We start from the raw sequence: 16,992 nt of genomic DNA, 5'->3' as shown, positions 1-16,992 counted from the left end.
ACCAGATGCAGCATATATTCACATCAGACCTGGTTCAAATACTTTTTATAGCTTGTTTTAGCCTACCTAGGTGGGTGGGGCTTATACAATGTGTCAGAAACCAGGTAACTTAGCATACTTTGCTGTGCTTGAAAACTTACCTGACATTATCTGAATAGCCCAGATGTGTTAAACCCCATTCACAAGGTATTCAGAGCAGGTGATGGTCCTATGCTTGTTGGCCCACCTGTTCATGCATGATGTTGGACAGCTCCCGAGCCAAGTCCCTGTAGTTGGCCTTCATCTCATCATGATACTCCTGCTGGTCCTCCTTGATCAGCCGCTCATTCACCCCCAGCGCCTGGCCGCAGGCGTCCACAAACTGTCTAAAGAGAGATACACAAACATTTTAATAATAGAACATTATTTAGCATCCAGTGTAATGATTTCAATTCAGTCAGGGAATATTTGATGTTGATTTCCCCAAAAAATCAAGATAACGTGCTGATCACGTGCTGTGATGTTCAGTATGTTGTAGTAGGTCCTGCAGATGGAGTGGCCTGTGATGTTCAGTATGTTGTAGGCCCTGCAGAGTGACTGGCCTGTGATGTTCAACATGTTGTAGGCCCTGCAGAGGGACTGGCCTGTGATGTTCAGTATGTTGTAGGTCCTGCAGAGGGACTGGCCTGTGATGTTCAGCATGTTGTAGGCCCTGCAGAGGGACTGGCCTGTGATGTTCAGCATGTTGTAGGCCCTGCAGAGGGACTGGCCTGTGATGTTCAGTATGTTGTAGGCCCTGCAGAGGGACTGGCCTGTGATGTTCAGCATGTTGTAGGCCCTGCAGAGGGACTGGCCTGTGATGTTCAGCATGTTGTAGTAGGCCCTGCAGAGGGACTGGCCTGTGATGTTCAGTATGTTGTAGGCCCTGCAGAGGGACTGGCCTGTGATGTTCAGTATGTTGTAGGCCCTGCAGAGGGACTGGCCTGTGATGTTCAGCATGTTGTAGGTCCTGCAGAGGGACTGGCCTGTGATGTTCAGTGTGGCCCGCGATTGAATTGCAAAAAAAAAAAAAAAAAAAAGACAGTGCACCTGAACGCAACATGCAAGATACCCGCTGAATAAGTGTCAAAGTGTCCAAATGTTCATGTCATTCTGGCCAATACTCCACTTCTGTTATAGCATTTCAGTCTGGAATATGGAATATCTTTCAATAATCTATGATTTAGCTGCTAAATTGTCAAATACCGCCATCTGCTTGCTACCCAGGCACTTATGTATGTACTTAACCTAACTAACTTAACCTAACTAACTATCCGGTGTGCACAACATTGTCAGACTAAACTCCGGCTGACACCCCAAAAACCTACAATCCGCTACAGAAAAATGTATATTGTTTGTTTATTAACTGGCCCCTGGCCTTCTATCATTTCACTAAAGTGGCCCCCGGACAAAGCAAGTTGAGTATCCCTGTTGTAGGCCCTGCAGAGTGACTGGCCTGTGATGTTCAGCATGTTGTAGGTCCTGCAGAGGGACTGGCCTGTGATGTTCAGCATGTTGTAGGTCCTGCAGAGGGACTGGCCTGTGATGTTCAACATGTTGTAGGCCCTGCAGACTGACTGGCCTGTGATGTTCAGCATGTTGTAGGTCCTGCAGAGGGACTGGCCTGTGATGTTCAGCATGTTGTAGGTCCTGCAGAGGGACTGGCCTGTGATGTTCAGCATGTTGTAGTAGGCCATGCAGAGGGACTGGCCTGTGATGTTCAACATGTTGTAGGCCCTGCAGAGGGACTGGCCTGTGATGTTCAGCATGCTGTAGGCCCTGCAGAGGGACTGGCCTGTGATGTTCAACATGTTGGAGGCCCTGCAGAGGGACTGGCCTGTGATGTTCAGCATGTTGTAGGTCCTGCAGAGGGACTGGCCTGTGATGTTCAACATGTTGGAGGCCCTGCAGAGGGACTGGCCTGTGATGTTCAGCATGTTGTAGGTCCTGCAGAGGGACTGGCCTGTAATGTTCAACATGTTCTAGGCCCTGCAGAGGGACTGGCCTGTGATGTTCAGCATGTTGTAGTAGGCCCTGCCCAAGGGACTGGCCTGTGATGTTCAACATGTTGTAGGCCCTGCAGAGGAACTGGCCCCTGTGATGTTCAGTATGTTGTAGGCCCTGCAGAGGGACTGGCCTGTGATGTTCAACATGTTGTAGGCCCTGCAGAGGGACTGGCCTGTGATGTTCAGTATGTTGTAGGCCCTGCAGAGGGACTGGCCTGTGATGGTCAACATGTTGTAGGCCCTGCAGAGTGACTGGCCTGTGATGTTCAACATGTTGTAGGCCCTGCAGAGGGACTGGCCTGTGATGGTCAACATGTTGTAGGCCCTGCAGAGGGACTGGCCTGTGATGTTCAACATGTTGTAGGCCCTGCAGAGGGACTGGCCTGTGACAGGGCCGCTGGAAGTCATTTTAAGCAGGGGGTGCTGGGAGGAAGGGACTCTCGGTGGGGCCCGCTAGGGCCCCGCCGAAAAAAAATTTGACGTTTTTTTTTTTACATTTTTTTGCCATATTTAGAGGAATATCTCATTTTAAATTAACATTAGGATACTATTGTGATGTAATTATTCAGTATTTTCTCCTTTTCTCACTCATTCAGAGCAAAGAGGGAGATATATAGCATGATGATAATGCTCTATATCTCCCTATTTGCTCTGAATACACCGTTAACACATTGAGTGCCACAGCGCTTCAGTAAAATTGTCTGGAGCCTGTGCCAGATTCACTTCCATTCAGTTGAAAACAGCTATAGAATTTTTTCTATTATGGCTATATTAACGGGGCTGGACTTTAATGAAACATTGAACACTCCTGCTTCTTCCAAAGAAGAAATTTTGTTTCTAGACAGTTCCATTATGAAATTACAGCCTCTCAAAAAAGTGCACTTTCAAGGGTTTTCTGTCGTTTTTTTTTACTTTCCAAGATATAGTCCCTTTTATGAATACCTTTTGCACTCTAATTTCGAGCACATTCACTGACTCTGGCTGGTGTTTTCTGATGTGGTGGCGTGTGGTGTGGTTTCTGTGCAGCCACACACCCCTCTCCCCCCCCCCCCCCCCCCCCCCCCCCCTCTCCACCTCTGAGCTGCGGGCTCCTCCCACACGCACAGAGTTTGCTTTCTCGACTCCGTTTTTGCCCCGGACAGATCCCAGCGCCCATCAAGGAAATGATGCGCGCTGGCAAACGCGACTGAACGAAAAGGCTTGGCCCGTTCGGCTTCGGATGCTGGCTTTCTAGGAAATCGTGTGGAGATAGATAGAAGCATAAGAGCTCAGTTGTGAGCGCGGATGCAGCCGAGCCCACTCTCGCTGTAGACAGAGCAATATATATGGCTCTGGCAGAAAGCATGCATCGGTTTCCACTTTCATCACGGCTTTCTCCGCTGTCTCCTGTACAAAGTAAAGGATCTGAGGTGGGTGGAGCAGCTCCTGTGACGATGTTTAAGGTGGCGCCGTGTGATCCCTTGAAGGGATTCATGCTCACTGGCTAGGTACGACCTTAAACAGCAGAATTATGGAATAATATGAATTATGATTTTAGGACGTCCACAGACGTCCTTGGCACTCCTCGTTACTTTTTTTTAGGACGTCCACAGACGTCCTTGGCACTCAATGTGTTAACATGACACAGACTTAACATGACAGAAATATTATCAGCAAACTTAATGACTAGACTAACTATTCTGATCTGAATGGCATATATCAAGAAACATTGACTCCTCTCTTTGCTGTATAGTGGGAGGTGCATTTTTGAGTAGGCTATTAAAATAGCATGTCAAGTTCACATTTCTTTATTGCCAGATTAAACAATTCGTATTGGTTGTTGGTTGGTTCAACACAACATGTGCGTGCATGCGCGCTTCTTCTTCTTCTCTATAGCCTACAAGCATGTAACTTCCTTGATTGTTATTGTTGATAATTCTATTTAAATAGGCTACATTTTCATTTCCCGAAACATTCTTAAACAAGAAAGGAACATAGTGCACTGCAAAATATTTTTAATTACATTTGTAAAAAAAAAAAAAAAAAAAAAAAAAAAAATTTTTTTTTTTTTTGGGGGGGAAAAAATCTAGGGGGTGCTGCAGCACCTGCAGCACCCCTACTTCCCGCGGACCTGGCCTGTGATGGTCAACATGTTGTAGGCCCTGCAGAGGGACTGGCCTGTGATGTTCAACATGTTGTAGGCCCTGCAGAGGGACTGGCCTGTGATGTTCAACATGTTGTAGGCCCTGCAGAGGGACTGGCCTGTGATGTTCAACATGTTGTAGGCCCTGTAGAGGGACTGGCCTGTGAACCCTCTGCATCCCACCTCATCACCATCCAACGGGCTCGTACCTTGATCGCCACCTGTTGCTTCTGCATTTTTCCACCAGCTCGGTGTACTTCGCCCTCTTCCTCTCATTGGCCTCCTCGATGCAGTCCTCCCAAGGCACTGTGATTTCCAAGATAATGATCTGCTTGGAGGCTTCCGAGATCAGCACTGTGTCTGGCCTTAGTGTTGTTAGGGCAACAGTTTCTGGGAACTTCAGTTTCTAACGTAGACTACTGTATCTGGAGCAATATACTGTCAATAGGGAGGTAAACTGGTACAAAAGCTCATACTGTAACCATGTGCAATGTAACTGAAGTAGATATTGCAAGTGCAGATCTCATAGGCACTACAATGACAGGCAATAAAACAACTTGTGAATTAAAAACAGCAAGTCTAAGTCCAGCAAGGTATAAACAAAAACAAAAAACAAGCATCAGCATCATAGTTTAGAATGGAAGGCTATGACAATTACATTGGACTCAACATTGATTTTGCGTTGGCTCCCACAATTTGCAAATGCTTCTGTCTACCCGTCTGTACTTCATAGAGGAGAAAGTTGGTCAAAACGGAAATAAGTCGGGACATCCGCGGAAGGCGGGCACATCCGCTAATTTCTCCAATCACCTGCATCGGTTTTGTTTACATGTGTCGTAATTGGTCAAACCATCGAACTTCCTCCGGTCTGAAGTGGGGAGGTTTTCCGTTGGAAGATGACAACTTCCTCTCGCCATATTTTAATGGGCTAAAGTACAGACTGTTTCTGGAGTATTCGAAGATTGTGGAAGAGATAGACTGGCTTGAGAGACTACACTCTGTTAGACAAAGGAAGAGGCAACGCTGATGTAGAGTGGAAGGAAGTTGTGCGCATGAGATTTAGCCTAGGCCCCTCCCCCTCGGCTCTACAAAGAAAGCGACAGTGCAGACAGAAAGCTTACTTCAACACCTGTGTGCTTTTTTTAATGTGCGGATGCTTCTGTCTATGATCAGTACCTGAAGACCTCTTTGAGCTGTTTGACCTTGTTGTCGGGGTATTTCTTGGCACTGCTGTCGTCTAGGAAGGCTCTGGCGTAGGCTAGTGGACCCGCATTCACCTGGAAAACAATGACGGTAAAAGATCATGCAACACATACATGAGTTTATAAGCATCAAAATGATTAAACTACAATAGAATAGATAGTTTGGAGGTGTGTTTGTTGTACTTGTTGAGAATGATATTATTGCCGAGAATGATATTATTGCCAAAAATGAATGTAACGAGTCCTTAATGTATCTAAGATTTGCAACCCTTTAAATAACAATGTGATATTTTAGAGCAGGGGTGTCAAACTCATTTTAGTCCACGGGCCACATGCGACCCAATTTGGTGTCAAGTGGGCCAGACAATGAAAATCAATAATCAATAATCAATAACTTATAAATGACAAAACCTCAAAATGTCCCCGTTTATCTTAGTGTAAAGACTTACAGGTACAACCCTACAACACTCAGATACCATCAAGCATATTATTGACTGTCTGTACTGTGCATTACAATCAGGGGTGTAGTGGAGGGTCAACGCAGGTAAACAATTTACCCACCCCTTTGAAATGAGGCAGAGTTTACCCACCTGTGCAATTTTCTATAGTCAAGCAAAGATAATGAAAATAGCTGACTATTTAGTGATATAGATAACATGAATAGGCGACTTAATATGTAACTTGCTCCTGAAACCTGGTACCTCTTAGCCTTAACAAGTGCATCACATTGGATTGAAGGACTTCTCAGTGCAATTTTCACACTTTGCAAAGTCATCCTTTGGGCCGCATTGGACCCTTTGGGGGGCCGGATCTGGCCCCCGGGCCACATGTTTGACACCCCTGTTTTAGAGTCATGACTGTATTCTGACTGTACCTGAACACTGATGCTCCCTTGCAGTTTGAGCTGCAGACGGATCATGTCCACCTCCGAGGCCGAACACAGCAGCCGCAGCTCGCCCACCTTGGCGCTCATCTCGTCTATGGCCACCTCTATGGGGCTCAGGTCCATATGGTGCTGGTACATCACCGCTATGCGCTTCTTCACATATGGGAAACAGTGGGTGGCTGAATGGAGGAGAGGAATTCATTAGCTTTGGGGGAAAACATTATACAGATGTGGAAAAACAGACAATCGCGCAATGGAATAATTAGTGATGCACATTAGTATTCAGTATGCTATGAAGGAAACTGTATTCTCTTATTCCGGATAGTCAATCATTGAAGAACTAGTGCTTACAAACACTATAGCTTGTCCACGATAAGTCAGATAAACGCACATCTAATAATGCTAATATGATAGCAGGAATATGGTGGTCTTAGCTTGCATACTGAGGCATGTAAACATCTTTTCCTGTTCACTGCTGGTTTTGTGGTCTATGTGAGTTCTAGTTCCATGGTAATGTTGTGAATATTCCCATGGTAATGTTGAGAATATTGTTTTTCATGGTTACAGGCATATTTATCAAATAGCCAAGTCATTATCAGTCAGCGTGATTATTAAGGCCAGATAACGGCTGAACTTTGGGATGAGGTGGACGAGACGGTAATAAACCCGCCTTGTTAAGGCTCAGCTGATTAACCCTTCAGCTGCCTAACATTATGAGAGGCTCCTACGGAAGGCATCAACAAAAACACACCGCTGCCAGGAGGATTTTCCTGACAAGAACATATTTTGGTTCTGTGTTTCCTGATATTGCAATCAGAAGACTGATTAGACTTGAGTGGGTTCACTGATAAACACCTGCGTCACATGGGGTTGACCATGTGTCCACACTTGGCTTGAAAATGGCTGTTATTCATCTCCTGTGGCTGTGTTCAAGTCTACTGTATGTCTGCATTACTTTTCCCCTCTCCTCCCTCTATGAGTGAAATTGCTTCAGGCAGGGTACCAGCTCCTTTATGCAGGGGGTATCAACTATAAAACCTCTCGTTGAGAAGGAGTCTAAACTGCTCTCATATCAAATCACTGCCGGTGCTGTGAGACCTACTGGTGAGAACAGTTCTCCTTTTGCACTGCTCCTCGACACCCCCCTGCTTCTTGCCCGACACGGTGAAGGGCATCTCAAACACGAAGCGCCGAATGTTGTGGCTCTTCTCAAAGTCGGTCTTCCGGTCCTCCAGCTCCTTGTCCTCCAGGTAGGGCGTGACGTGGGTCACCTGGATGTAGGCATACTTCGAGTCCAGGTCCTTTGGGTTCACCTGTGGGTGCAGAGGAGACGAAGATGCATTTGCTTTGACCAGAACATTGACAGTATCAAGATATCGTTGAAAACCATGTGAATACCTCGCAACTTAACTTTAGACACACACACACACACACACACACACACACACACACACACACACACACACACACACACACACACACACACACACACACACACACACACACACACACACACACACACACACACACACACACACACACACACACACACACACACACACACACACACACACACACACACACAGGACCCCCACCCTGCCAGAGTCCTGAATCATCTTGACGTTCTCCTGACCAAACTTGTCGGAGTAGAGCTTCAGGAGCCTCTGGGAGATCTCAGACAGCGGAGTGAACTTTGGCTCTTTGTAGATGTACTCCTTCCCATCTTCATCCTCAAAGAAGCCCTGCAGAGGAGAGCAGATAAATAACTATTCACTCTTTCATTCTAAACTGCGTTTTAGTCTGTAGCCATTTTAAAACTCAGAGTAGACACAGAAGGCAGACCTTGAAAAAGACGCTCTACACCTGCTACATCGTTCATTTTGTCACAATGTATTTAAAAGCCAAACCCCATAGAGTTCAAAGGGAATTCTTTTTCGAGGTTTAACCGATAATTCCTATAGATAATCTCTATAGACACACAAATGCAATTGCAAATTTCTTACACAGTATGTGCAGCCTCAGCATGTGGACAAATGACATATTATCTGGTAATTATGATCCATCATTTGTCAAAGAGAACACATACTGTGGGAGAGATTTGAGTGAGGCACTTACAGCAAAAGCTCCTGAAAAGGAAACCAATCAAAAGGAAAAGAATAACTGAGGGATATGCCGTTGAATAAACTATAATCATAGTCTAAATGTAGCAACAACAAAACAAAAAAACAATGCAGCAAAGAGGGTGAAAAGTATCAAGTATACTTAAAAAACATTTATTTTGCTGCCTTCTTGGCCAGGTCAGCATCGCTTAATTGGTTATATATATTTTTTTTAAAGAAGGAAAAAAAAAGAAAAGATGCATAAATAAAATACAACTGGCCCAGACTGCAGATTGTTGTGTTTCACTCAAAAGTATGCAGAGGAAAACTACTTTTATTCTGCTATCTTTGGGGCCAAATTCTCCCCACCTGCTGTACATAGTTCAACTAATCATCAAGCCATTGATTGGTTGGGACCTCACACTCTGTTTTCGCTTCACGTATCGACCAATCAGGGCTGGCATCTACCGAACTTAGCAATGAGAGTAACGTTGAGTAAACAGCCACAAGTGCAGTTGTTGCAGAAATAGACTCAATAACTTAATTAAACAAGAACAAGAGTATGCACTAGCCAAGTTTATCGACAGAAAATACGTTTTCGTCGTTTTTCCGAGTGGACTTGGATTGGATTTGGCGATGCTGATTGGCTAAAGGAATTTGTCAAGGCAAGTACTCCCGCCCACTGAAATGGATGTGGGCGGTTGGAAGTCCAGACTGATCCATGCAGTGCAACAGAATGTGAGGTCACGTGATCAGGATGTTTTAAACATGCTACCCCAAGACTGGAATTATGGGAGCAGCTTTTGAAGCAAAATTAAAGACACCAGAAAATGTACAGATCCTAAGTCCCGCCCCCTCCATAGTTACTGTTGCTAGGTAGGTCAAACTTTTAGCCTACAGCTGACAGTCAAACAAGAGTGTCAAACAAACGTTAATATCTCAAAAACTATACATCATATCACTCAATATATTTTGACATTGTGAGTGAGAGCACAAGTAGCTGTAGGGTTTGACTGGGTTTGTATGTAGTGATAAAGTTGTGTGAACTGTCCCAGTTTTAAAATATGAATGAATGAATTTAGTAAAAAGTGCAGCCTGGAAAGTCTGCTAGAGTGAATTGTGACATCACGCACTCTAGGCTGGCTCCATAGGCTGCTATAAGCTTGCTCAACTGTTATTGGAGCACAGAGCAAAAAGGGATGGGACTTAGGAAAGGTCAATTCTAGCTTTATATCAAAGTAGTGCAAAATGTAGTGCAAAATGGAAGAGCATATCAGAGCAACGCACGCACGCACGCACGTGCGCGCACACACACACACACACACACACACACACACACACACACACACACACACACACACAGCTAGAACCTGCACAGACTTACCGCAGCCTTGGAGGGGGAAGAGAGAAGCAGAGAAATGAATATTAAAAATAATAGAGTTTTAATGTATGCATGTATGTATGTGAGAGAGGTAAGTTGAATTAAGATGATAATCATGCGTTTATCAAAGTTATGGATTGAATTAGCATTCATGTTGTGCAAAAACAGTTAGTTACATCTACTGCATTAATGAGGACATAATCATAAGGTCTTGTGTTGCACTGGTGTCACAGTGGGAGGAGTGGACATCACTTGTCACCTTACCTGCCCAAAGAAGGCCACTCTGAAGTATGTGCCCAGCAGTCTCTTTCCAGAATGCATGACCTCCATCACTTTAGTGTAGGCACGGTGCAGCGTATCATACAGATGGGTCAGTTTCTGGTACACAACAAAACAAAAATACAACAGATTAGAAGAGCTAAGAAGTGTTTTGAATCACACCGAGATAGGGAAAACTCACCTATACCCACGTTACCCACTTTTTAGACTGGCATGAACCATAATATAATGTAAATTCATCATAGTAAGCACCATTAAACTCATATAACAAAGTTATAGGACAAGAACGAGTACAGATTCTGTACAGTTTTATGGTGTATTTGTGGCGATGATGGATAGATCAAATTAATGGTCAGTTTATTTGAATGCGATCACACTTTTCTGGCTCCCTAGTTGATCAGATGCCTTCATATTTTCTATGAAAAATACAGTACTGTTAGTGACTGAACTAACAGATGAAGGATTACAAGCTGCTCTATGGGTTGAGAAATGTCTCTAACCCTTTGGTTCATGAAACCTTTTCAAAATCTCAAAAACTCATAAATGCATGGTGGAGGAGCTAAAAGCTGCTTTTCTTAGGTCCTGAAAAGTTGACATCTTGGTTTTCTTTCGTTTAGGTTTTTTCTGATTTCTCCCCATGTTTTCTCTCCTCAACACACCCTTAATCCAGCTTCCCACCCGCAGACATGGCCAATTGTGCCTGTATGGACTATGGACGCCCGACCAAGCTGGAGGTAACATGGGGGCTCGAACCTGCAACCCTCATGTTGGTAGACAGGGAATCTACTACAGCCCTACCCGGACACCTGACATTTTGGATTTCATCCAACAAAAGCGATATGTTAGACAGATATCATGTACTGAATAATCTTTTGGAGTGATTCTTATAACTTTGTCAATCCGGGAAACACGCCAATTTTTCCTGGCAGGCTGCTATAATGATAACACTGCTCTTGTCATGTAGAGGCACCTCATAAATCATATAAAATGGTAAAAAGTTCACACACTGCAAAGGGCTCCAGTTAGGTTTTTTATTGCAGCACCGTGTAGTAACGTTTCGGGCAGCACCCTGCCCTTCTTCAGACAGGGTGCTGCCTGAAACATTACTACACGGTGTTGCAATAAACAACCTAACTGGAGCCCTTTGCAGTGTGTGAACTGTTTACCATTTTATTTGCATTCATCACTGTAAGTTCTGCAGCTGCCCTACTAGGCTGGGATGTGCGTGTCTCCCTTCTACCTTTGGACCTCATAAATCATCCCATGACCCATTTCCAGTCCACAGTTTTTACCTCAAAGTCCCTGCGCTGCTCGTAGATGGGAATGATGAGGCGGTAGACATCAGCGATGAGCTCATAGCGCTCCGCCTTCCACAGGCCATCGGCACACTCCTCCAGCAGCTCCATCAGCACCTCCTGAACACACACGCATGTACATACACACACACACACACACACACACACACACACACAAAGCTCATTAAACTTTCCCCTCCTCTCTCCTTTGCAGCCTCAACTTAAGGCTTGAACACACCAACTCAACTTTAAAGGGCTAGCGGCAATGAAGGCCGACTGTTGTTGCCTCACGTCGTGTGTTGGGGAACACACCACAAAGACTACAGCCGATGGTCAACTAGCACGTACGTTCTGCACCTGCGTGAGACCATAGGGACTGCAGATATACAAACCAGATACATGAAACAAAGCAGCGTTTGCCTATCATTTTCACACCACTCTCTCTCACCACTGAAACAGTTTCATAATATACTGCAGCTACCGGTACTTTTAATCAAGAATATGTCTGATAAAAAGCTGCAAATGGCGCTGATGTTGTCAGCCTTTGCCTGGTCTTTTGCTTGTGGAAGAATATAGAAAGAGGCGGAGGTGAAAAATAAGGAGAAACCGCACTGAATGAATGACATCATACAGCGACAGGCTCAAGGGGCTTTCCAGAAGGCCACGTCATTGTGTAAATATTGGTGTATTGGAATGATCAGATGAGATGAAGTTGAAAATTGAGAAGAATGTTTTGTGTGTGCCCTCTCTTCCTGTGCAGTGATTCACTTAACCAACTGACCAGCCAATCAGAGTGAGCCAACAAGGCTGACTAGAGCCAACAGTGTAAAACACAGCGCAAAGACCGTGTGACAGACGCTCACCGACGGCCCAGACATTGCAGATGGCCAACTATAGGCTTGTTGCGTCTGGCTTTTTTAGAGAACTGAACGGACCAAAAGAGGGACATTTCATTTCACTTGCTTTAGTAACATTGAGCTGTAAATATGGCTTCCGGCAGAGACAGCAGATGTTTCACTTGCTTTAGTAACATTGAGCTGTAAATATGGCTTCCAGCAGAGACAGCAGAGAGGGACATTTCACTTGCTTTAGTAACGTTGAGCTGTAAATATGGCTTCCAGCAGAGACAGCAGAGAGGGACATTTCACTTGCTTTAGTAACGTTGAGCTGTAAATATGGCTTCCAGCAGAGACAGCAGAGGGACATTTCACTTGCTTTAGTAACGTTGAGCTGTAAACATGGCTTCCAGCAGAGACAGCAGAGGGACATTTCACTTGCTTTAGTAACGTTGAGCTGTAAATATGGCTTCCAGCAGAGACAGCAGAGAGGGACATTTCACTTGCTTTAGTAACATTGAGCTGTAAATATGGCTTCCAGCAGAGACAGCAGAGGGACATTTCACTTGCTTTAGTAACATTGAGCTGGAAATATGGCTTTCAGCATAGACAGCAGAGGGACATTTCACTTGCTTTAGTAACGTTGAGCTGTAAATATGGCTTCCAGCAGAGACAGCAGAGGGACATTTCACTTGCTTTAGTAACGTTGAGCTGTAAACATGGCTTCCAGCAGAGACAGCAGATGGGGGAGGAAATGGACCTGGTCATGTTCCTCCCTTTTACAGGGGAATGACCCTCATAAAAATGAGAAGTGTTCAGAACAGATGGAGGGTAAAAGCATATCTCACTCCATACAGATCTGTTGACCAACTGATAAAAGCTGTGTGTTGATCACTTTCACTTTCACGGGGTTATTTATCTTTGATGGCTGAAATCTTGAAAGAGTACCTGAGATCAAGCCTCTGTGTTGGCCAACACCTGCACCCGCTGAAGTGTCATGAATCCTGTCCCTGCTGCCGGCTCAGTCATTTTTCTAAAGAAACAACAGATGTGCCCCATGCCAAAGTCTACAGCAGCCTATATGCAATATGTTTTACTGTAAAGAGCAATTGATACTCATTACAGAGATACAGTAAGAGATGTCCTTGACAGTCATTATGTGTTGCGCAATGAGGAAATCAAAACGCCATCCTTGTTCAATGCAGATGGGTTAACAGATAGAATAGAATAGAACGAATGAGAATGTTTGTAAACAAACAGATTGCCTATACAGTAGTCTCGCTGGCCAGCCTCCTCTCCCTTCCGTTCAAGGAGTCTGGTGCTGCAGGTCTCCATAACTGGGATAAACCCTCCCCTGCTCTACTCTGTTCTCCCACTGGAGCGACTGTTTCAGTGGCAGCCGGATGTCCGCTCCCGGCTTATTACAAACTCTGTCATTGGCTCCGACCATTTCAATCAGAGCGGCTTCCGCTCCCTCCTCCCTGTGTGTCACTGTAAATAGTGCCCTGCCGCCTCAGTGAAAACAACAACGCTAAATAGCTAGCAAGCTAACGGCAGAAACCTACACGCTAGCTCGTTGCTACATGCTGAAAATGGCAAATTGGATTGTTGGAAACTATTTTCCAAGGGCACTGCCACTAAGCGCCACCCACCGCAATCCCACTATGGAGACCTGCGGTGCCAGACTCCTCAGACAGAAGGGAGAGGAGGCTGGCCAGCGAGACTAGCTATACAGTACTCCCGGTGGATAACTCACACCTGTCATTTGTTTTAAGCAGCGGTTCATGGTCAAACCACGCCCTCTTTGACCTCTAACTACTCCATCATAGAAATTTCATTCAAACTTTTAGTATTTTGTATTACTTTAATTCAGCCATTTGATATCTTTTGTACTTTTTGAGAAATCGCAGTTTAAGTTTTATACTTTTTTCAACCTTTATAATGTGATCCTATGGAGCCAGCCTTGGGTGCGTGATGTCACAATTCCCTCTGATGCTGACTTTCCAGGCTGCACCTTTTACTAAATTCACACATTTTACAACTGTGAAAGTCCACACAACTTTAACATTACAAACATATATCATACATCAAACCCTTCAGCTACTTCTGCTCTCACTCACAATGTCAAAATATAAGTGATGCGATGTATAGTTTTTGAGATATTAACATTGTTTGACACAGCTTTTCAGCATTATTTCACACTACAGGTAGTTTCTGCTGCAGCACCACCGACGCGTTATCCACCTGAAAGTAAGTTCTTTGTTGTCATGATGTCACACTGATTTGTCCTATAGAATAGAATAGAAGGCCATACCTCACTGAAGTGAACGTCCTGCATTCCTACATCCTCCATCATGGCCGCCTCCTCGTCGATGTTTGGAGTGATGACACGGAAAGCCGAGCAGCCCTGCCTGAACATACCTAAGATACGCAAGCAGAGGGACACAGACCCGGCATGATCAGGTTGAGGGTCTTTGGGTAAAAACCCTCAGTACAGGTTTTATCTGCTGCTTTTTGCAGATCACCCCTACATTGAATATTTAGTACTTGATGATGCATTAAAAACAGCTAGCACCACTCTTATTAGAATAAATAGTAAGAGTTCTTCTACAGTAACAAGAAGGATGATGCTGTGCTTGGAGAACAACACTGTGTTTGAGGCTGTTGGGATCTGTTTTAATTCCCATTGCTCTTAGAGATTGGGAGGAACATAATTGATTATATTGTATATTAAACACCTCAACTTCAACATGTGATGCCTACCAATAGCACACCCACCAACACTTAGAACAGTAAGGGCTACACAGTCAGGTAAGATGCCTATGCCCTGTGTTATCTCATAGGCTTTACAGAGGGAGCTCTACCCACTCGTAACACTCTATCCTGACAATGAAGTGCTGAACTATTGACTGAGACTAACATCATAAAAGCCTGTCTGTCACATATCCTCCACATTCTGCCCTGCGTTATTAATATGTGAAGAAATAACACGGCATCTTATCTACAGAATGCAGTGTGTTTTCAACATTGAAATGAACAAATGACCCTGGGACAAGAGCTTAGGTGGAATTATGTGTGTGTGTGTGTGTGTGTGCGTGCGTGCGTGTGTGTGTGTGTGTGTGTGTGTGTGTGTGTGTTTGTGTGTGTGTGTGTGTGTGAGAGAGAGAGAGAGAGAGAGAGAGAGAGAGAGAGAGAGAGAGAGAGAGAGAGAGAGAGAGAAGAGATAGGGCCTTTGCCACAGCAAAATGTTGGATGTTCTCACTTAATTATCCTCAATGAACTGAGCACAAAAGCCACGACATAATATGTCCTGGCTTTTGGCACAATCTGAAATATTATTTCAGATTGTGCGTTACAAGAGAATAAAATAAATCATCAAATTGTAAGGAAAAAATCTATACTTTCATAAGATCTAGGATCAATAATGCTCACATATCTTATTTTATTGCATCCATGCACCACAAATCAGTCAAATCAGTCTTCCTTTAGTTCATTAAACCATCATTCTGAGCTCATTTTATGTCAACTGTGTAAACCTTTCCCAGTAACTCATTATATGATGTCTGTTAATGAGGATCATAAAATGTGTTGGAACAGAGGTCAAATGTCCAGTGTAGCTATTTTTGTAGAGGCAGCATAGAACATGCACGCACACACGCACACCACGCGCACACACACACACACACACACACACACACACACACACACACACACACACACACACACACACACACACACACACACACACACACACACACACACACACACAGACACCCCTATATCCTCAAACTCACCTTTTCTCCACAGGTACTCAGCCACCAGAGCAGCGACATGCACATAGCACATGGCTGCCTGCAGATAAAGTAGACAATTCAGATGGTTAGCATGACAATGCTTACTAAAGTGAAATGCACCTTTAAAAACGGGCTATCTGAAAGACATTGCCTCACTGTTTAGGTTAGGGTGACCAGGTGCCCTGCTTTGGATGGGACTGCAGAGGTTTGTTTTATCCTTTGTCCCACATCCCACATATTGAGATGATGTCCCGCATTTTGATTGGCTCTAGTTTTCCAAAGTCAAACCACTGCAAGACAGATACTTTTCTCAAATCTGGTTTTTATCCAATGGCTGTGAAGAAAGCATGAAGGCTGTCATCACGGCGTTATTATGGAACCCACCGCAGTTCCGGCAAAACCACGCCCTGTGCCCGCCTACGCAGCAGTCAAGCGCTGGGATCGGCCAGGCGACCATGCTCATGTGAGCCAATGGGACGAGGCTCCAGCTGCGCCTCCTTGACAAGTTGACACTGACGGCCTCAGCCTGCATGAAAAGCTCCGCTGTGCACTGCCAACATGGTTTCAAATGAAAAAGAAAAACGGTAAATTAACAATGTTTTAACAAATGTTTGCTCCATCAAGACTTCTTAGCAAAACTAACACATTTAGATTGTTCTTATAGCACAACTTTTTCATCTCTTCTTAATCTGATATTTGAGGCAATATGATCTTTCTCCTCATTAATTCTGACTCCATGCCCCGTGAGAAAAATGTGCCGTTTGCATGCATCAACCCCAAGAGTAATATTTCTGGGTTTCCCGTTTTGAAGGTCTGCTCTGAATAGTAGCCTGTATAGCCTAATAAATACTGTAGTAGTCTATTATTTTAATATTGATATTTTATATTCACCTGATCCCAACAGTTGCATGTTTATATTTATACACCAAACTTTTCAGTTTGATTCCTAACTAGCCTATATTCTGAAGGTTTTTACGGGGGGGGGGGGGGGGGGGGGGGTTTGTAGATTGCAGTGTTTTTGTTGGGACTGGACTGGAACAAACAGCTGCCTCTGACTAACTGGACTGGGGGGAA

At 44.5% G+C, this 16,992-nt stretch overlaps 1 protein-coding gene across 2 annotated transcripts in view; it reads right to left on the bottom strand.

Annotated features, from left to right (window-relative positions):
• LOC310774327 (dedicator of cytokinesis protein 9-like) overlaps positions 1–16,992 on the bottom strand; it is a gene marked incomplete at its 5' end in the record, with an annotated part of 89,039 nt that overhangs the window by 2,323 nt on the left and 69,724 nt on the right. Inside the window, 9 exons of one of the 2 annotated variants that reach the window (XR_014552593.1) lie at positions 227–361; positions 5,323–5,423; positions 6,223–6,413; positions 7,337–7,547; positions 7,830–7,976; positions 9,979–10,092; positions 11,286–11,408; positions 14,439–14,545; positions 15,919–15,976. Coding sequence is in view for 1 of the 2 variants with exons in the window: in XM_083634380.1 (XP_083490506.1) it covers positions 227–365; positions 5,323–5,423; positions 6,223–6,413; positions 7,337–7,547; positions 7,830–7,976; positions 9,979–10,092; positions 11,286–11,408; positions 14,439–14,545; positions 15,919–15,976 (1,191 nt within the window). Of the gene's footprint in view, positions 1–226; positions 366–5,322; positions 5,424–6,222; positions 6,414–7,336; positions 7,548–7,829; positions 7,977–9,978; positions 10,093–11,285; positions 11,409–14,438; positions 14,546–15,918; positions 15,977–16,992 lie in introns of both variants that reach the window. The other variant, XM_083634380.1, reaches the window with a different exon arrangement.

This window comes from Poromitra crassiceps (assembly GCF_964638095.1).
Source record: "Poromitra crassiceps genome assembly, chromosome: 3".
Taxonomy (NCBI): Eukaryota; Metazoa; Chordata; class Actinopteri; order Beryciformes; family Melamphaidae; genus Poromitra; species Poromitra crassiceps.
The sequence above is the reverse complement of the archived record's forward strand: the minus strand, read 5'-3'. Positions and strand labels throughout refer to the sequence as shown.